The sequence below is a fragment of the Hyposmocoma kahamanoa genome, unplaced genomic scaffold (genome assembly GCF_003589595.1).
Source record: "Hyposmocoma kahamanoa isolate Upper Pololo Valley unplaced genomic scaffold, ASM358959v1 78, whole genome shotgun sequence".
In the NCBI taxonomy this organism is placed as follows: Eukaryota; Metazoa; Arthropoda; class Insecta; order Lepidoptera; family Cosmopterigidae; genus Hyposmocoma; species Hyposmocoma kahamanoa.
Window position 1 is genome coordinate 4,823,846 of NW_020653945.1, and position 23,056 is coordinate 4,846,901.

Below are 23,056 nucleotides of genomic sequence, written 5' to 3' on the forward strand. Positions count from 1 at the left end.
AATATTTAATGTGCAAACCGTCGTGCATAGTGTAAGCAAGAATAGAAATAGAAAATTATACGTAATTCTATTGTAAAAGATCCTTTAACGGAGTAACGTAAGACACAACTAAACATCTTTTTTAATGTAAGGGACATGCTATATTAAACCACTGAGCATTCCTAAATTTTAATAATACCAATCGATAGAGCGGGAACTTCCGAATCCAATGATATTAACTAATTTTCAACAAAGTGTCACTTACGATGCTTACTACTATATTACTATTACTATGATATTGATACTTTTGGTATATGTAGCCAATGGCTCATACGTATGTGGTTATCATATATTTTATAAAGTTCCTTTAAATAGCATGTCCATGAGCGTATTTCATATAAGTAAATACAGTTAACGTGCCAATAATAACATACTTTCTTAGTTTATAAATCAACTAGTCTTCGACCGTGACTTTTCCTGTTCTGTATTTACTTTCCCCACTGCTCTGTTTCTATCATCCATAAAGATTTAGAAATCTAGAACTATGGTCGTAAATCATGTTCCAATGGTAATTTCGTGTTGTTGTTAGCGACAGATCGGTGATAGTTACTGATAAGGTAAAAATCTAGAGAGATTGAATACTAACTTGTCAGGAGAAAATGCAGCTTGGCCTCGTGTGGCTTAAGAGACAATTTGTATTAAACAATTTTAATATTTATTCAATCTTTAATACAGTAATTAATACTTATAATAACGATATTATTTTCTACTTATTGCGTACCGTTTTAAAAGCAAAGGGTTACGCGAATAAGCTACATTAAATAAACCAATTTTAATGATTCATAACGCTAGCGCAAGCCGGTGGCCAAGAAATAAATTAATCAAGATATATTATTACAATTGAAATAAGGTATAAATTGCATTACCCTGTCTCAGAGAATTGCAATTTATACCTTATATAAATTGAAATAGCATAAAATATACATTGATAAATTTAATGTCCTCTGTCTTGTCTTCCGCCGGTTTGCGCTGGTCCTTCGAGACATAGAAGATTCAAGACGATCAAAACATATTTGACTATTACAGACGACACCATACAAATAAAAAAAAGCGAAACAGAAAAAAATTCATTAAAACATTCACACATAGGAAGTACATAAATAATTACAAAACAAAATTACAAACAATACTAAAATTAATTTTAAATATATAAACAAAGTCGGGACACTAAGGGTCGTATTCTAGAACTCTACTCAATGCTCAAGTCAGGACTTGAGTATGATTCAAAGCACTAGAAATCATACTCAAGTCCTTGCCATTAGGGTCGTATTTCCAGTGCTTGAAATCATACTCAAGTCTGTTCAAATCCTGACTTGAGCATTGAGTAGAGTTCTGGAATACGACCCTAAGTGAGTTCAAGAGAACAATATACCCACAAAAAATACGAAAGCGAAAAAAAACAACCAGTTTTTCTGATTCGTTCTGTCTATTTCCATGACTTTTTATATTTCATTTTTATGATGACAATGCACTAAACATACATAGACATTTGGTCACGAAGTCTCCAAACCATCCATTTTGAGGAGCAATCATTTCTTACCCAAGAAGAATATTCTTATTAGACATCTTTAAATAAATATACCGTTAGTTTCTATTGCAAGCACCAGTTAAATATAATTTTGAAACTGATCTCATCTCGTTAATCAAGCATTGCACAACGTGTTGTTATTGTTGTTGCATGTTGCCGATTGTAGCTTCGGTGTGTTGCGCGCGCATCCCAGTGTCGTCACTCAAGACCTCGTCGTGAGCCGCACTTTCACGTGCTGTATGCTACGTAATTAATTAAAGTGTACACAGACTTACGCTTTGGGAGAAAAACGTGCGGTCAGTTACTTTAGTTGTTCATTGAGTTTCGCAACGTGCGCCTATAAGAAAGCGAAATTACAGGCCGTATGGTTTTAGGTTTCGAAAGACTGTTATACATCATTCCGTGGGTACCGTGATGAATGAAAGCTACTAAAAACAAGAAAGGCCCTAAAATGGCGCCCTGTGGAAGTTATACTAGCTTGATATAGTCTAGCTCAGCATTGTGGAAATATAAGAATTATAGCGGTAATTCCCGCTGGAAGGAAGGCGTTGAGTCTGGGTCTCTGACCATTCTCTAGTCAAGCTGGTTCTAGTCAACCAATGGCGTTTAAGGGCTATACCTATCACATTTTTATTACATACATGCCATCACAAAACAAAAAAATGGTCGAAAGTTTTCGCAATCGCTACAACATTGGAAACTAAACTTTATCGGATCTAAAATTGCGTATGTTCGTTTTTTTTTTTTTCAACCAAAAGCAACGTTTCGAATTCTTTACAGGACCCAGCTGACTCATGTCTACTTGCGTTAAACTAAAGTACGTCTTAAATCAAAGCTTACAATGCAAAGTCACTCTTAATACTATGTGTTAAGAGTGTCTTGTAAATTCAAGCATTGGTTTAATGTAATTGCAAGTGGATATAAGTGTTTCAATTCCAATAAAGAATGCTCAACAAAAACAAGGGACGAGTCTAGCTACAATCTCAGCTTGCTAACAAACTTGTTGTTTTGGAACTGGCAAGACTTTAACTTCGCGGATAGTAGATACTAATGTTTAATATAAACCTTACGGTCTACAGAGAAGGTCGCCTGACATAATCATGATTTACAAACAAATAATCACGCGTGATCTAAAGACTGCGTCAAGGAACGTGACGCAACTGGTCTTTGTACGACTAATTTGTTCATCGTCGTGTTTAACAGACAACTGTAAAGTGATAAGAATTGAATATATTTCTTATGATGTGTTCACATCATTATTTTAAGTTTTAAAGAGTGATGATGCCAGTAAGAAAACAATATGACGAAAGCTAGACATCATAATGTAATACTATGGTTGGGAAGGCGATCGGAATAAGTATTCAAGAGACATAAACAAAGCGGTGCATCTAGAATTTTATTAAAATGCCTAAATTATTTACATAGAAAACATTTCGCACCACAAAATAGAATAAAAAAAAACGTATGTGGCATCAATCACCAACTATACATAATATTACAAAATTCTTTTTGATATGAAAAATGGAACATTTATTTTATTTTGTCAGTTTCCAAAAGTGTTACTTTCTGAATTATTATCACTTTATGACTGAGGGTGCGTTTTGCAATTAACATTTGTGGGCTATTTATTTTAGTTTCACAACATATACAGTAATAGTTTCACTCTAAATGGACATGATGGCACCTTCATTTGGTTTACGACTGAATGTAAATGGACATCGAATGTGTCTGAAAGTATTTTTGGCAACAGCAACGGGGGCAAAGGCCAGATGGTATAAATTGAAATTTATTGCAGTTTTAAAAAAAATATCGAAAGATATCGTGGATTTTTGAGTTGTGAAATATTCAGATGACAAGATAGCACTTTCTCTCGCGCCTGCGTAGCCAGTGCCGACCCGGACGCGCGGCGCATTGTTTTTGTTGTTAAATGCGATATTATTATTGTACGAAATTGAAAGTCAAGTTGTGCTATACTTGGTGAAAAATCGAAAGCAAATTGCCGACAGCTTGGTTATGTTTAACTACTTAAGCATTAAGGTTACTATGTCTTATTGGTGCACTTTCGCTTTTGAAGATAACGTAAACGCAGGTGTTTGCGTATTTTACTATATATTTCAGTAAGAGGTTGTGACATCATATCGTTTTGGTATGTGGTCGTAAAGTTTGTGTTCATTTAACTTTATATTGAAATTCGATGTTTAGGGTGTAAATTAAAGGGACTTTTATTGAGTAACAACTTCTGATAATCTATGTATACATTGCTTTTGAAACAAATAGTGCATAGGTAGTACTATGTACGTAGGCTAGTTACCTAATTTACTTCTAGTTATCGAAACCTATTTGAGTCAAACGTCCATTGACTATAAAAAAAAATACACAACAGTATTGGGTTTACCAACCTAAAAACAAAAATTTTGTAATATCACTCGTTCAAGTCGAGAAAATCACTTTTGAAAATAGATTAAAAAAGAAAGTGAAAATAGAAAGAAAACTCACCCTCTCGCAAGGTGGTGGAGCTGCGTCCACCTCCGTATAAATACATAGAGTGGACTTCCTCGATAAGGAATCGCTGGCGAGACTGCTGGAACTGGAGCCCGTGGAGAACTTCATCGTGCATCAAGTCACGTCCAGCTGCACATCTATGTGGTGTTGCCAGCACATCACACAGGTGCCGCCACCTGCTCAGTTTCTACGGCGTTGCCAACTCTCGATCTGTTTCTGCTGATGCAGGTGTTTCAAGCTAGTCCAGATAACTAATATAGTCAATTGCCAGGTGTTCTCGTGTTGAAATAAGCTGGTGTGAGTGACAGTCAGCGAAGTTATGGGTTGAGCCTGTAACAAAAGACAATTCTAGGTTAGCTTTTTTTAATTTATCGGCTTAACAAAAGGTACTAACAGCAGCATACCAAGCTACACATTGACGGATCTTGTTCCGTTGCTGTTGAAGCAATATTTGAACAAAAGTGTATAGTTTCATGTTGACTATAGGTTAGTACTTTACGACTGCAGACAGCTTCAAATATTCTTAACCCTTTAACCGCCAATGAGGCTTTAAAACGTCCATGAAACCCTTTAATTTTCAATTGAAATTAATAAATAAATATTAAGATATTCCTTGACTTAGTACAATTGAATTAATATAAGGTGGAAATTCATAACATGTCACATCCATCACTACATAAGCTTGGCATCTAGGAAAGGGAACTAGCTAGTGTCGGTCAAAAGCTTAATTATACTTAAGAAATTACCATGACAACATACGTAAGATAAATATAACAGAATAAACCGATGTACAACGGGTGACCGTATTACACAATAGGATACAAAATAAAAAAATCAAAGATAATTATGTGCCAGATGACTACATCAATTACCTGGTCTCAAACTAGGGAATTCAGGTTAAGAAACGCTGGTGTTACCTGAGATTTCAGGGTTAATAAATATGGAAATCTTTGGTAAATATGAACTTTATTTGTAATGAATATAAGTTGATTACATTTTTATCGTTGATTACAAAAGTTACAAAAGTTAAAAACATTTGAAGTTCAGTGTGTCGACAAGTTATTTAACAATTTTTAATCTAAATACCTTATTCTTTGGTGCAACGTTGTTAGCATAAAAATTACACAATGCAATGTGATTGCGTGTTTTGTAGCAAAATGTTGAAATCAAGGATTTAATATTTAGATAAGAAATGATAGACGGTCGGAATCCATTAGTAAAGACGGAGGTTATTTTTAGATCAATAAAGATTGTGACTTCGAAATATCGATCAGAAAGGTGAAATATGAAGGTTGCTTTAGATTTCTGAAGTGCGAACCTATTATTAGCATAATGTACGTATATACTGCCTTTCAAAAATAATGGCTCAATACAAAATAGTTCACTTTTCATTAATTGCACAGCTGTATTGAGAATGTACAGATTCTGAGAGCCTTCTTACGCATTCAACAGAAGATTGTAAGGGCGCGTTGCCTGCATTATGTCTTGACGATAGACAGCCGTGCAGTTTAAAGTGTCGTGACTTGTATGTTTCAATGAAGTTCACATGTAGTAAACCACGATTAATTGTCGTTCATGAGTTTTTTGACGTTACGATGACAGACTGTCGTGATAGTGGAAAAAGTTAGAACGACAGTCGTCTGACGGTAAATAAAACGTCACGATAAAAATGTGACGATAGATAATCGTAACTTCAAACGATTTTGTCGTGCAAACGATAAAGCGGCTGCCGTGATCCAATAAATTGTTGTTACGATCTAGTGGGAACAGCTAGACACGACAGTCGTTCAATGATAAGATTAACTTCCACGACACAATCACGACAGATAGTCGTGATATGGGAAAAGGCTAGACGCGACAGTCGTCCAGCGATAAATGAAACGTCGCGACGTAATGGGAACGCGCCCTAAAGGAATTCCAGCTTTTTGGTTGAAATCAATATTTATGTAGTTAAAGATCAAATTGGCTTAAAAAGTTATTATGTAATAATGATATAATGAACGATGATGTAATAAAGAAGTCATATCGAAATTAATTTCACGGCTCAAAGTTTATGGGTTAAGTTTATTTAACACCTTTCTTCACACTGATCTACTCATAACTAATATAATCCGTTAGGGGGTCAGGTATCTTAGAGCATTGTTGGTATTATTTTTCTATAATCAAGACACCGAGATTACCTTTTGGTTAAAATAATTACGTCACAACTTTTACCCCGATTCGATTCGAGCCTCAGTTATTCAAATATCTTCCTGAAGGTTTTGTTCCACCTTTTAAAAATAGGGTCAGGATTGCACCTGACTTCTTACTACGTGTCAGTACCGTGTCCATACTAAGCGTGAGTTATTTTTGGACTTCAACCTCAGCATACCATAAATCGCAAGTGTAGCGATGCAATCGCGCGTTTGTATAGATACAGTCGCGCGCTTGCATCGCGTTTGTATCGAAAGAAAATAAACGTATATTCAGCGTAACAGAATTCAAACAAAACAGATAATTCACATTAATCATTACATATATCTATAAGCTGAAACGGATCCAACTCAGCATATATTACAGCTCGCCTGCTGTAACGCTGGTTTTCATTTGGAACCGCTTTTACAAAATGAGATGGCACGTAAGTACAAGTGTGGTTAACATTAAAATTATAAAATGTAACTTAAATATTAACTAAAAACAAGTAGAAAAATTACTAGTAGGAATTATTACATGACTTACTTAACTCTCACAAGGTACGGCTGGTATGTATAGTTGAGTCTCTTTTAGAGCATACCTATACTGTGTCCATACTAAACATGTCATTGTGTTTTCTATAGGCTCCGACCTAAAAGGTAATGACTCATAGAAGTATTGTTTTGTTAGCTTTAAACATCGAGTATATAAACAGAAATAGAGACGAAATGTCATTGAATTTGTTTGAAAACTATTCCGCCAAATAATTACGGTGACAACTACGCTCAGGTTGGCCAACCCGAATTCGAAACAATTGACGGGTGTCGTAATTGCTTGACTTCAAAATGACTAGAAAAATAAAATAAAAAAATAAAAAATAAATACGGTATATTTTTGGAATATACGGAAACGTGCATACAGGTCAGTTGTTGGCGCTGTACTATTTCAGTTTTCTAATTTGTGATTTCAGTGCAAATGAGCTAAGGTCCATTTGCGTGACGACTATTTCTGGTTATATACTCGATGGCCATAAATTATCCGATTTTAACTTCAGAATTGGAAATATGACTAATTTCTTCTGGAACTTCTGGAATCACTCACAAAGTACTCATTGTGGTAACAATGAGGAAAACAACAAATTCACAAGAATATCACTGACCTAGCGGTTTACATTGTGGATAAGAAACAAAAAGTCTCGGGTTCGATTCTCGTTATTATTACAGGAAACTAACTTTTCTGATCTGGCTTCTTGAGTGACCTCAGAGTTATAGCACGAGGAATTTAGGTAATTGGTGCAATTGTCTGGCACTTATTTATCAGTCTTGTGTTCTTTTAGATATCAAGAGACGAGAGAAATAGCGATGCGCTATTACGAATGATTTCAATATTCGACTCGTTAGTAATTACTAATCGTGTCATTCGACTGACAAATTAGTACTCTAGTAATTTTCGTATTCGAATGGTCTGAACGATCATTCCATGCGCAATTCCTTAGAGCATTTCTGCCCAGCTCTCTCTGCAGTGGCGGATTTGCCCTAAGCCAGATTTTAGGGGCGGCCAATCGTGACAAAAAATTCAAACTCAAAGTACATAAATATTCTGCAGGTTCTAAGTATTCTAAAGGCATCGTATAACTATAATCTTCCTAAATCACTTTCGTATATTTTATGTACAAAATATAGATATGTGACATAACTATAATGTAATGTATAATCACTACATCACTAGATATATTATCACAACCGCGTCTGTCTGCTTGTCTCATCGCGATAAACTCAAAAATTATTTGATTCGGATCATGCGGTTTCCATCAATAGACAGAGTGATTCATGGGGAAGGTTTTGGTGTATAATTTATGTAGGTTTTGTGTAAGTTGACTAAAATATGACGATAAATGTTGAACGTGTCGGAAAAAATTACAATTCCCATGTGTCTGTAGTTTCACTGGCATAATTACCGTCCAAAATCTGAATGCAGTAAGGCTCACATTACTACTTGGCGGCAGAAATTATGTTCAATGTAAATTTAAGAAAAAGCAAGTATTTATAGGGTGTAGGGTGTACAGAAAATACAACTATACTTGTGTCCACTGACTAAAACGCGGTTAAGTGACTAATGGTGAAATATCCGTTTCAAATAAAATAAAATAGCCCACAAAATTCACTTTTAAAAACAGTTAAAATTAGTTAACCTGTTCGATTTATCGGAACTTACCGTAACGACGCATAGCTGAAATATCATTAAACAATTCCAATATTCTGAAATTGGGTTTCTGGTTTTTGATGATATCTCAAAAAACTATATTGTCAGTTAGCAGTATACAATGTATATGCCTGCTGTACGTAATAATAACTTAAATAACTAAATTCTGTTGTTCTCGCAATTGAGAGAAATACCGGACTACCACCAAAAAGAACTGTACGTAATTAGTGTTTATTTCGTTTAGAAAAAACTAACCAAGGATTCAACTGACTAAATTTTGCTGTTAAAAATGTCGAAAAACCGATTTTTCGTGTGGTCTAGATACGTTAAAACGTTTATTTCGGGTTTCACTTCACCTTATAATTCATATAAATATAATCACGTACCTACGAATTCTTACGTACAATTCCAAGCCAGTCTATCGCAAGTCTATCATATCCGACGTCCAATATTATCTAACTTCATCAAACACCAATCTCTTGATGCATTGTACAAATACACACGTTCCTAGTTAAACGAAAAAGCTTAAATACAATCTTAACACCATAACCATAAGGTTACAATTCAATTTATCAAGGTGGAAAAAAAACCAATTGGTTTTATGAAAGAAATCTTGCGTTATACCATTGTTCAGTAAGTGGTAATAAATTAATATCGATTTTTATTTATAATCAACTTGGACGTCAAAGTGAATTTCTCTTGACGTCTTGATGGGATATCAAATGTTTGTTGCGTAATATTGATTGTATTACCCGTGTTGCTATGTGTCAGAGCATTTCTCTTTTGGGCTGAGTACGATGAAGGCAAAACGATTTTGCACTCTATTGTATCTTAAGGAAAGTCAGCAGGAGAAAAAAGGTAGGGTTTGAAAACATGTAGGAATGGACATCATACCGAGCTCAGGCAACTTATAATAATAATATGACAGACAACCACATCAATTACACGGTCTCAAACAAGGAATTCCCTGTACTATGAATACTAGAGCAACGGAATTCATTCTAGGGCACGCATTACCAGTCACCGAATTATATTACAAAAAGTTTCTGGTCTGGGTATTATGGGTTTTTTGTTTTATCGCACTAAGTCTGGAACTCGGATCATGGGACTCAAATGGAGTTGGCGGGATACACAGTAAGACGAGCTGATGAAAGGTGGAGCAATACGTCGACTGATTGGTGACTGAGGATGGGCAGAAGAAGTCAGGCGCCCCGTTGCAAGGTGAGTCGACGAAGTGGCAGTAATTCCCTGCAAGAACTCTTTCTTTCACAAGGGGCTCTACTGCTGCTAACATAGGTAGTGCTTCGCAGTGTACGCAGTGCAGGGAAAGCCCTAGTTTTAGACCATTCGTGTAGTTGTCTGGCACTAATTTAGCAGGTAGGTCCATTATCTACATTATAAGATAAATTTACCTACTGCTTGATAAAGTGACTTACCGTCGGGGATAGTGCAATTACGTGTAGTTAATTATGAGTCTCCATTTCGGTAATTTAGTAGCCAAATTAAATCCGCGTAAATGTCATGGCAACCAAATTAGCGCGATTTACGGGTATTTATTGTTATCAGTTCTTTGACAACATAAATTAATGCTTACTGTGCAAAATGAAAATAACATAGTAATAACGTTAAATCATTTTACTCATACCACATACGCGGGTATGCACTATCCCGGACGTTATCGTATTTTCCTTCACCTCATCGATTCAGTAAGAACAACACACTGCCAAACAAAGAACAAACACAAACACACTTAGCGCAGTATGGGAATTTGTTGCGACATCGCAATTAGCAAAAGTATTCTTAAGTTGTTAATTCGCTTAACAATAGGTAACTAACATACGTGGGATATTCTGTTTATTAGATTGAGTTACGTACATGGTTGATTTTACTATTTCTGCTTCGCTTTAACGAGCTATAAGTCACATCAGAAAAATCTGGTTAGTTCAATTTTCTATATCCGCCTTTCTGTATCGACCAATTTCTACAGCAAATCCGTATTTACCGTGTCCTGCACTGAACAAACAACTCAATCTACAAAGAGACAAAATTTAAATTTAAAAACTTCGATACAAAACAGTGTACTCCAATAGTAATTGAAGTTAACATCTGTAAGCTTGTTAACAACTTGTTAGTCGTCGACACCAATTTAACGATTAAGTACAACATTTTTTTTTTTTAATATCAAGTGACGGGACGAACAAGTCGTCCACTTGATGCTAAGCTACATGCCTTTCCATAACAGTTGCAGGGCCACTCAAAGCTTTAAATCGCAAAAATTTGAGGGGCACTGCTACTGCGCCTGACACCCACAGGCATAAGTTGACAAGTCTCATGTGCCTATAATTTCACCAGCACCCTTAACCCTTCAAAACCGGAACACAGTAGGTAATTCTGACATTACTGCTTGGCGGCAGAAATAGGAAAGGTACTTCCCTGGACGAATTCTTTCACAAGGACCTCTACTGCTACTGAACATAGTTCTATTAAGTAACTGAAGAAGTGTATAGTAGCAGAACTAAATCACGGAACAAAATTGTAATTTATGATGTTAGTAATCTACTCCAACAAGTACTCTACTCCAACTATATTCTACCTCGGTTTGCATTCAAAATTTTCATTTTTTGACACTGGCTTTATTTTTGAATTTAATTTTTTTTACAAACGTAACTAAAGCCATTTGAAACATGTATGTCGTATACTATACGTGTACTATTTAGTTCAGATGATGAAAAAAAATCATTGCCTGCAGTACCTATTGAATACAGCGGTGTTCTTGTAAAATTTCGAAGTTTGTATTTTATTTCTATAGTATAAATATTTAGAAACCGTGTTTTCAAACCGTATAGTAATCAGTGTAGGTAGCTCCTCAATTTTACTACGAGTATATATTTTTTCTAAAGTCATTGATTTAACACTTTCTCTGTTATGTGGAATCAACCAAAACCATTTGAGGTAATGTAGACGCGTAAGAGTAAGGTTTTTATCTTTGGAATAATCGCCAACCATATCTGTCCGACGCTTTGACGTTCTTATACGAAATATTATTTTACGTTTTCGCTTATTTAATCTAAATAATCTTCATCTAGGTCTTCTTCTGCTTCTCTTCCTTCGTTTTTCCCTTCTACAATTTAAAAAAAAACATTGTGTGATATGATATCAGGTGTCTAAAAACGCATGCTACTAGACGAACTAAATTTTCGATTTAATCTAATACATGTAGAAAATTCAAAATAGTTCACTTGTTGGGTGAAGAGAAACAATTTAAGCGCACCGAATACTAAAATCTGTTAACTAAATGATAAATAAACAACGACAAATCCTTTAACATGTCTTGTTTTATGAAATAGAGAGTATGACAATGTCAGAATAGAGTACTAAAAAAACTGACCTCAAAATCATTCATCCCCTAGTTTGCCACCCTTACAGGTGGAATAATTTCTTCAAATTTAAATAGGACAGTACTGTGGTATCCTCTTTCCAACAAAAAAGTTACAAAAAATATACAGTCGAATGGAGAACCTTGTTTTGAAGTCGGTTAAAAAACATACCTAACAAGTGTAACAGCGTGAGTAGGATACTTAATTTAGCTACTTTTGATTATCAGTACTTTTGTTTACTAATAATCATTACGTTTTTAAAATAAAAAAATCTACAAACTTTTGTTTTTTTTCTACATCTACCTATTTGCCAAGTTTTATTGAAATCGGTTTACGGAAAGTGGGGAAATAAACCGGATTCATCCTCTAATTTGCTACCGTTAGAGGTGGAATAGGAATGGAATTTTATTCAAATTTAAATGGGGCCACTGCTTAGGTACCCTTTCAATAAAAAAAGAATCATCGAATTTGGTTCACAAATGTCAATGTCCTTTTTTTGAAGTCGGTTGAAAAGGTATTATTACAACAGTGTTTCAAATAAAGTAGGTTTACTAAATTGTTTCTTTGTTACTCTCATAACTTGCATATTACTGAATTCCACTAAAGAAATTGGCATAAAAGTACACTATAACTTGTTAGATAACATTTTACGTAAATTCACACGCTTATTAGATTTTGTATGGGAACCCTCAATTAAAACCAAACAACCTCAGAATTCACACTATAAAGAAAAGAAATGGTCTTGAAACTTGGTTATGAATTGAGAGTGTGGTTGTACCTGCCATAAGAGATCCTGTACAACTTTATTTTCCGAGGAACAACATTCACACATTTCACCGACACAAAAACAAAATAATAGAAACAAATAACCTACTTCCACTAATGTATTGCACCAACTGAACGTCCTTTCTTCCTGTGTTCGTATAAATATGATGATGGCCCACTTTTCTATCAGGAACTGGGTAACACGCGATTAAATACATCAATTAGTATAAGTAGGTAATGTAACGCGTATGAGTACCTAATCAACTTATGGGCGAGAATCGCTTGACGTGTTACAATGACGATGAAAGAAATTTACCCAAACAATTCGGAACGTTAGTTTAAACTTACATTAAAAAAATTGGTGCGTGATTTGTGGCATATATATTTTAATTAGTAATTAACAATAATGTATCTATTACAAAATTGTTTGGATTCAGTACATTTAGAACCACTTACAATAATACTAAAGCTTTATAAGATATTCATAATCTCAGAGAGAACAGTCCCCCGACGCATGGCACTTGCAGAAAAAAACCCGCGTGTCATCGGACCTACTTACTATGAGCGTTTACCCGCTGCTCTCAGGGTCGTATTCCAGAACGTGACTCAAGTATCGCCGTGATCATCAATCAATGAAGCATTGCTTGAGCTTTGATTCAAGTCTTAAGCATTTCGTTTATTCTTGAGTACTATACTCAGTGCTGCACTCAGTTAAACTACACTCAAGTTTTCACTCAAGTTTGAGTTGGGATTATCCATGGTTCTATGCGATTTCCGTTCCGCCTCAGTTCTCTTTGCCTTTCATTATAGGAAGAATTTTAACATTGTCAAAAGCAAATACGTTACGCTGAAATTTACTATTGGAAATGAAAATTATTTATAATTATTATCTATATGCCTATCAACAAAACAAAGCTTGTATTATTGAAACTACATAGATTTTAACTTATAAGTTTAAATTATAACTTTCTAGTTGGTCAAAGTCAAATAATCATTTATTCCATTGGTAAAATATTACACTTGAAAACGCCATTTTGTAAGTTACTTTGAATGTAAGTTTTATACTTAGGAAATGATAATCTTAACACATACTCCGGAATCATATTGTAATAAAATCATATAATAAATAAATAATAACGCACACACTCAACATAGCCCCGCACTAGGGAAACCCTGTGTCGCGGGTGCCATGGACACACACATAGACAACCACAAATTACGCCCAAACTCACGAGAGAAATAAATGTAGGCCATACAAACATTTCTCCCGGCCCGGGAATCGAACCTGGGACCTCTGCGTGGCAGTCCGGCATGGTAACCGTTCGGCCACGGAGGCAGTTTATATATACATATATACCTACAGTTCCCCATAAAAGAATCGTTAACTTTAATGATCCAGTAGATACAAACGTAAGCAAACCAGAATCTGTATTTCCGGGGCGATTGGGTAACCACGGTCATCTGATTTCACTGATCTGCTATGATAGGTTAAATTAATTTTTTTACCAAATCTTCCATGTCGTACGGATCTTGTAGCTCTTCCAACATCTGAACCAATTGAGTATGATATTCATCATTGACATATTTTGATAAAGATCAAAATTTTCAAATGGTTTCATCGTAATCTTGTAATTCTTTCGCCGATTATTATGTACTCAAGCGCAACCAGGACCTCACTCAAGTAAATACAGATTTTGACAACACTAAAAACAAGATTTTACAGTTGAATATCGTTTAGGAAACAGTAAAACTAAAACGAATCTCAAGCATTGTTCTAAAATTAAGATGCAAGCTGTCACTTCCTCTGACATTACTCAGGTGAACTACGATTACAGATTCTACGCTTGAGTAATGTTCTGGAATAAAAACTCCGCTTGAAATCATACTCAAGCCCTGACTTGAGCATTGAGTAGAGTTCTGGAAAACGACTCTCACTTGACGAGACTTGAACTGTCTGACGAAACATTTAGGCGCCGGTTAAAAGACCTTTTATTGAAAAATCCTTTATATTCTGTAAATGAATTTATGGACTTAAAATTGTAACGATATTGAGTATTTTCTATTTTTATTCTAATTTTTACCGCATTTACATACTCTTGTATAATTTTTATCAACTTATGACGATCCTTGATGGAGAATAATATTATATTACGGTAATTTAATGACAACAATATTATATAATGAATTGTTAATTTTATAATTATTGTGTATTTTTCTTATATTTTTCATTTTTGTCTGACGATCTCAATACAATATTTTATACTTTGACATGTAGTGCAATTTATACTGTAATATTTGAGAAATAAATGAATCTGAATCTGAATCAGTGTAGAGTAATAAAAAAAACGACCAGAAAAGTTCGTGGATTGACATCTATTATATTTGCCAAGTTTTATTGAAATCGGTTAGTAGAGGTATTTTCTTCAAATTTAAATGGGACCAATATTGAGGTACCCTCTTTCTAACAAAAAAAGAATCACCAAAATCGGTTCACAAATATTTTATAATAGTTATCGCGTAACATAAAAATATACAATATCTTCCTCCTTTTTTTAAAATCGGTTATAAATAGAGTAGCAATTGATATGAGATTCTGTATTTGCTTTGTTGCCGTCATGTCTGTAATAAACAACAACTTCACACTTAAACAATGGCACAAATAAAGTTTATTTTTACGGAATTTTACTATAAGAAATTAAAAGAAAAAGGAATGAACAAGAATTCTATTTAAATTTAAACATTACTATTAACAAACTAAATGACGAGTTTGTTTGTATGTCTGTGCTTCATTATTTAAACACTTCTTGAAACTGAACAGGCGCCTATTTCCGTAATAGTATATTCATATATTCTGTTGTACAGGAATATATTACGTACATGAATGTATATGATCATAGAAGCCTATGTTAGTATACCAATTCAACCAACCAAGGAAGTTCAACACCTGATTGACGTGTACTATGTTCTGGTAACCAAGTTAAAAAAAAGCAACTAAGGAAGTAACAAAGTTTGAATACGCTAGTACAAGTTCCTGTATTACAAGTAACTGCTATCTGGCAACTGATTTCCCTAATCGCATTGGAACAACGTGATACAGACCGATATTCACTCTGTAGTTGAGACCAGGTGATCTACTCTCGTCCACCGTCCGATGTCACTCCTTCAGAGGAAGCATTCGGTTTGCGTCGTCTAAATGTTGGAATGATATTCCACCCCCGATTAAACTTAGCCAGTCATTGCACACTTTCGTGTGCAATGACTAAAACAAAAGAAAGTGTAAGTAATGGCTACTTAACGTACAAAAATCACAATCTTGCTAGACTAAATTGTTATCGTAATTCAATTATAACGTAGCAAATTGTTTCAAAGTTTCTTCTTAATTTATTTGTCAAGTTTAAAAGTATGTAAGAAGTTGAGATTTGTTCCAGTGCCGTTTGTGTCCGGTATTTAATGTTCTTTTACATGTAATACTCGTAATATATCGTGTAATATATATATACTCGTGCGCTCATCGAAAAATAAATTAATTTTAAGCATGTGATATAAAATTTAAATGTAATTCTTGTGAAGTTTGACAATTGTCAGCAGCGGATGTCCATGTATGAAGGTGGAACCTGAAAAGCAGCGGTAGTGCTGAGGTTCCATCCTTTTCATTGGCACTAGAATCCACATTTCCGAAACTCTTTACTGTTAACCTTTTTATTGTAAATGTGCTTCTTATTATTATGTCCATCCAAAACAAATTCTTGTAAAATAAGTTATACTCGACCAAGTTGATTGAGATAATTTCAAGTATGAAGCTTCATTCACATCATCAACACTTTTAATTTGATCGGGTATTACTTATTTGAAAGTAATTGTTTCTGTTGGATGGCGGACGTAGAACGAGAGTGCAGGGCCAGAACATCGCCGTGAGACGTATTTTAAGTTTTAAGCTTTGGGAAATACTGCCGAAATTTATAGAATTTTTGTCTTGCAGAAGCGTCCCATTAAGGTAATTTACAAATTGGGACTCAAAGTGTCTCTCAGAGATAAGTTTAAAGAAATTTATTAGCAGTAGAGCACCTCGTGAATGAGTTTGTTTAGGGAAGTACTGCCACTATATCTATTTCTGCCGCCAAGCAGTCATGTGAGCATTACTGCGTTCCGGTTTTGAACGGTATGGGTGTTGGTGAAACTATAGGTAGATGGGACTTGTCAACTGCTTGTATCAGGGTGACTGACGTAATGGCAGTGCCCCTCCGATCTTTGCGATGTAAAGCTGTGAGTGGTACTGCAACTGTTATGGATAGGGTGGTAAGTGACCACCAGGCACACGACTTGTTCGTCACGTCACACTATATTACAACACTATGTGTGTCCATAGCACCCGCGACACAGGGTTTCCCTAGTGCGGGGCTATGTTGAGTGTGTGCGTTATTATTATTAAAAAAACAAAAAAAAAAACACAAAAACCAACATTCTTAGACTGTCGTCACAGCATACCTATGAAAATGTAATTTATGCTAAGAACGTATAAGAACAAAGTAGTTTTTTCATGAAAAATAGAGACATAATATGAACAAAAGGAACAAATATAAATTGTCGCTTCTTGACAATGGTCTTCACAAAGTCGTTTAAGGGATAATGTATATTGTATTTTATACCAGGGTTTTTATATGCAGAGTGTTTTGTACAATACTAATAACTTCGCATGACTATATTAATAATATCACAGCAAACCATGCCATACGCAAAATTCGTTCCGTTGCTTAGTTGGCATAGCGTCTGCCACGGTTTGCTATAAGACGTCGTCGGTTCGAATTCGGCAGGATCTATGGAATTTTTTCCAAGTGTTTGATCTTTGCATTAATAATTATAACAAACTAGTGGAGTAATCACAAAAAAATAATTGAATATTAATACAAATAACAAATAATAAATATAAATACAAATTGAAAAACATAATAAATTTACCAAAAATGAACTTTTAAGTTTTTGTTGCATTATCTGACACTCTAGATTTCTATTTGGTAGCATGGTTGTAAGTTCAAATGGGCAAGTTTCATATTACCGCACAGATGTATCACTGTTTAGAGCTATTTATTTCAATAATTTTATACAAAAGTAAAATCTGATGAATGAAAATCTGAAGAACCAATAATTTTTGTTCCAAGCTTTTAATAAAAAGCATGGAACAAAAATTATTGGTTATGATGTTAATAATATGCCGTCGGGGATAGTGCAAATCCGCGTATGTGGTATTGGTAAAAAGCGCGTATCTGCATTAAACCAAATTTCACAGGAGAGGGATTTAACGTTATTATTTTGTTATTTCAATGGCTACGACTATCATTTTTGCACAGTAAGCATTAATTTATGTTGTCTACGGACTGATAACAATTAGACAAATAACGCTAATTTGGTTGCCACGACATTTACTCGGATTTCATTTGGCCTCTAAATTATCGAAATGGAACCTCATAATCAAATGCTAGTTACGTGTAATTTCACTATCCCCGACGATATGTAGTTCGGCGAGGTTGTTGGTATTTTACAAATAGCCCTCCATATCCAAAGTATATCGTACAAAACGTTTATAACTGTCGTGAAACAAAATCTTAATATAAAAGGTTACTGCCTTCTGCGTACTTGGATGATATAATCTATGGCGGTGTTCTATTTAACTCTATCAGTAGGGCCTAGCTAATAAGGCGCGACTATAAGCGCGATATACTGTTATTCTCTCATAGAGATCCCAAGCTTTATGTCGCTCTAGCGCAGGTCGCACCCTGTTGTGCTAGGTTGCTGCTTAACATTTAAAAATAAAAATGATAAACTTTAAAAAACATCTATTTAAAAAAACTATCCCTAGAATTACATACTTATTTTTCTCAGTAAATATAAATTAGTTGTTAGACGATTGCATGTGTAATTAATTTGTTTACCGATGAGACAAATAATTGAAAGATTTTTTTTAATTATTTTTTTATTAGCTATATCGATCTGGCTCAGTGTGGCAAAGATGAAATTAATTTACACGACTTGGATAGGGCTCATAAAATTCTTCATAATGAGTTTAAAATGTCTCTTTCGGAGGGACACCTGTGTGGTTGATGCAAAAGTTATCTAAATCTACGCAAGAGACAACAGAGAACTAGCGTGCTAAAGAAATGCGTATACACGTAACTGAGTGAGATATAAGAACAAACAAACAAAAAGACGCATGGTTGCACAAGATAAGATTAAAAAAAACCACAAGAGTCTAGAACACCTCGTCTCCAAAACAACGATGATATCATTGTTTGATAGTTCTGTTTGATCGACAGCAGCTGTAGACATTTTGTCGTAGTTTATCCTGTGAAAACCGCAAAATATGTACTTTTTGATATTTGTTGCAGTCTTTATCAAAAAAAAGAAAAATTTTGTTAAGTACTACAGTATATAGTGAACCTGCGATAAATGCAGAAGATAGGCAGCATGTTATCGTTTATTCGATTGAAGTCTACTGCCAATGGTGAGCTAACAGAAAACCTTCCTTTTTTGAAGATTCGTGGTTAGAGAGCAACGGATGATATACAAGGTTAATGTGGTCTGTTGTGTATACTCGTATTGCCATATACAGTCATTATATAATGACAGCATCATATTTTGATTATCCTGAGGACTGCGCTGTAGCTCCTAGTAGACCGCGGAAGACTGTAGACAGTTGTATATCCTAAAGCTGACAACAGTCGCTCGTGGCTATGAAATATTAAACATCTGTGAAACCCATGGTAAGAAACTTGTAACTAGAGATAATTATTTAACGATATTTATACTATAAGCTAATTATCATGCCCCAAATACCACATCACATTATCCGCTAGAAACACGGCATCAAATTAACCATAAGTGACCACGCGTATTTCCTTCTGTAGGTCCTCATGTTCACCCAAGCATTGCAGCAATCTGGTGGAACGTGCACGCGAACTATCATACTTATATGCATTGGAGTCCTCTTTGTAATGCGGTATAATTTATACTTGATTATTTACCTGCTGCATGAATCTACGCACATGACGGTTCACTCTTCAAAGCTCAATGGTGGGACGAAAACATCGAAACTTACTAAACTTGTCGAAGAAGATAATTATGAAATAACTTTTGAATACAATTCAATACCCTTTAACAATATCTATGTACATATTCTTACATTCATTGGGCTGGCATGGTGAACTACAACATACATATTTAACGCTCTTCTTTTTGTTTATTGACGGTGCCATTTTTGTAATTTCGCGTCAATTTTGTAAAAATAATACTCGCTATACTAATATTGTGATGAACATCGCCAATGTCAAGTTTAGATGGTTTAAATGTTGTTTAAATGATATACGACTCTCTATGTGTAGGTTACATTCAAGAAGAAGCTTGCAAGTAGTACAGGAAGTTTGGTCGAAAATCATAACTCCTATTAGCTTTGCTATACGAATACGAATATGTCGGGTATACGAATACGAATTGAAAACGAGGGGCCGGATTTAATATCAACGCCACACGCGAGACAATACGCATAAAATCAAAACGTGTAACACGTAACGGTAACAAATTGCCTAAAAACCTCAAAAAGATTGGAAACAGTTCGACGACATTATGGAGATTTTTTTGTGACCGTTACAATTTATAAGACAATTACGGCTTTATTTTCAAAAAAATTGGTGACACGGCTCGTATGAAATAACTATTGACAGTGTCAATTCGCACTTGGTTTTGGCGTCATAAACTATATTTTGCATGGGTGAATTTCCGAAAGTTGTAAAACAATGAACATTTATATGAATAGGTCTTATTTCCATTCTTTTGCAATCGGATATACCTGTAATATGAGAACAGCGCGTGTATTTTCATTGAAGTAAGTTCGTTACGCACGATTGATATTTTTCCTTTATTTATAACAAAAATTAATTCACGCCATTGCGATATTATTTATATTATTATACATAGTGACACACTGGCCTTTACGGAAGCTAGAATTGTAAACCAAATATGGTACATTATAATGTAATATTGGACGGTGTTCGACATAATCCGATACTCGTCAAAGTGGCAATTAACAGATTAAGGACCAAGCGACATTCAGAAACTTTGCGTAAGTCCACGTTTGTAGTAAATGGAACTGTAAATTATAAATAAAGTTGCCATAATTTGTATTGTATTTTTCATGGCAAGATCAAAGATCAGATGAATCGATTGCGTGAGAGATGATACGTATATCGACACTCCGGGGAAAAAAGTTATTAGGGGAGTGAAAATCTACAATTTGTTTCGTGTCCTTTCTATTTTTATAACTGTTTATTACATGAAGAAACTATGTTTTTCGAATATCTAAATTGAGATATACAAAAAGCATGATAATTTTGTTCAACTACATCATATAATAATTTTTTTATTTAATTGGTTTTTACGCTCTTTCTTCTTCGAAGTATGGATATGAAGGTGATCAACAACGATGTGTCAAATCATAAACTGAATGGAACAAAAGCATACTGCGCCATATCCAAATAAAAATGACGTAAAGTTTAAAATAAAATTATTGCAAATATTACGGATGATCATAACAACATTCTTGAAGTGTGATTACAGAATCATCACGTAATGTGAACAGGAAAATGTTCCAAGTAAGTTTTTATGCTCAACTTGGCTCAACAATTTCTTTTCAAAATGTGACTGTGTGATTCTTTTTTGTATCAGTTTTTCTCTTCGACATCATCGCGTCGTCGGTGCGTGACGTAGCGCCGTTGTGTCTACGTGATAATGTCGAAACGAGAATAAACGGTACGAAATCTTTAGTCAGGCGATTTCATGCGTCTCCATCAAGTTGTCACTGACTCTTAATAGTACGCTGTCAGAATGTGATCTTACAGCCGTGAAGAAATGGATCCCCGTATTTTTTAAGTACACTGTTTTTTCGCAAGGTCAACGAACAGTTTCACTTGTAATTGCAACAATAGAGCAAGCATTCTCGTAATATTAGGTAGTAGTAAATAAAAAATTTAAACATCGTCCACGATGTCGAAATTTAAAAAGTTGACGGGGCTAAATGACGAGGCGAATAAGTCGTGCGCCAGTAGTTGCAGTGCCACTCAGAGCTTTAAATGGCAATGATAATGCCTGTAATTTCAGCAGCACCTTTGCCTTTCAAAATCGGAACGCAGAAATAGGTAAAGTGGTTATTACCTACTTGCCTGGATGAACTCTTTCACAAGGAGCCTTATTGTTACGAAAATTTCTGAAATTTAAAAAAACTAATTTTCGTCATTTTTTTAAAGAAGTTTTTCGTGAAGAAGCTTTTATCGGGCGCAGGGCATTGTCGGTGCTCGGTAACTTGTTGGTTCAGTGCTTTCCTAGGTGCTCTGTAATCACTCTGAAAATCTTATTGCCAGAACTTTTATACAGGTGCACTGTGGACTAACTTCACACAGCGCGCGTACAACGCCTTGCGTGTAATGTACAACAACATCTACAGAGTTCTGTTGAAGCTTCCTAGCTTTTGCAGGCCCTTTGGCATGGTTGCGATTGCGTGGGAGCACCAATGGAATCCTGAGGATGATAGCAGAAACAATGGACTCGGCTGTTTTCCGTAGGTTCATCGTGTTATACGTGGACATAATAATACTGTGTTTAATTTAATGTATTGTAATTGTTCACCTTGTTTCTACAAACTAAGTTCATTAGGTTGGTACTAACAAATAAGGACTAACGGGTCCGAGAACAAATGAATTTTGAAGTTGAATGTGAAAGTTGCGTAGATACGCAACTTCTCACAAATTCTCACATTTAATTTTTAATTCAAAGATATTTTTTTACTGTTGCTCGGATGTACTTGTGTTTGCGCCCCGCAGGTTCAACGACCAATCTGTGAGGTCAGGTGTTTTGTAAAAAAAAAGAGGCATCGATTTCCGCGATATCTAATTTTCGGTCGTAAACTTTAATTGGTGGGATAAAACGAACTTCAATTTGGGAGTGATTATTTTGGGCATCTCGTTCCGTCTGACATTTTTCTCAATTGACTATTAACAGGTTCTTGCGATCAGTTACATGGTGCAGTTACGGTTTGCCAAATTGGTCATACACAGTCACAAAAAATTTTAAAATTTGGGTCTTTTAACAAATGTTATGGCTTTTAGGTGTAAACTACGTTTAAAATGCTGAGAGACGTTAATACAAAATCTTTAAGATTTTCAAAACATATATTGATGTGGTAAGATTTTTTAAATCACTTAAACAATTTGCCTCTTTTTAACAGACCTCAATTCGACTGTATGTTTTTTTTGTATGTTACACGATTATTCCGGTATGTGTGCACCGATTTTGATGATTCTTTTTTTTTGGTGGAATGAGGGTGCTTCAGTATTGGTCTCATTTAAATAACTCGAGAACTTTCGAGAAAGTTTATTCTCGACTGTTGAAAAGAGACAAATGATACTTACTTGGAAAATGTATTACCTAT

General features: G+C 34.9%; 1 protein-coding gene across 1 annotated transcript in view; it reads right to left on the reverse strand.

Annotated features, from left to right (window-relative positions):
- The window catches only part of LOC113232883, a 105,492-nt gene that overhangs the window by 55,352 nt on the left and 27,084 nt on the right, over window positions 1–23,056 (reverse strand). The window contains exon 2 of the mRNA XM_026467768.1: window positions 4,064–4,399. Within this exon, the coding sequence (XP_026323553.1) occupies window positions 4,064–4,177 (114 nt within the window). The 5' untranslated portion in view covers window positions 4,178–4,399. The remainder of the gene's footprint in view (window positions 1–4,063; window positions 4,400–23,056) is intronic.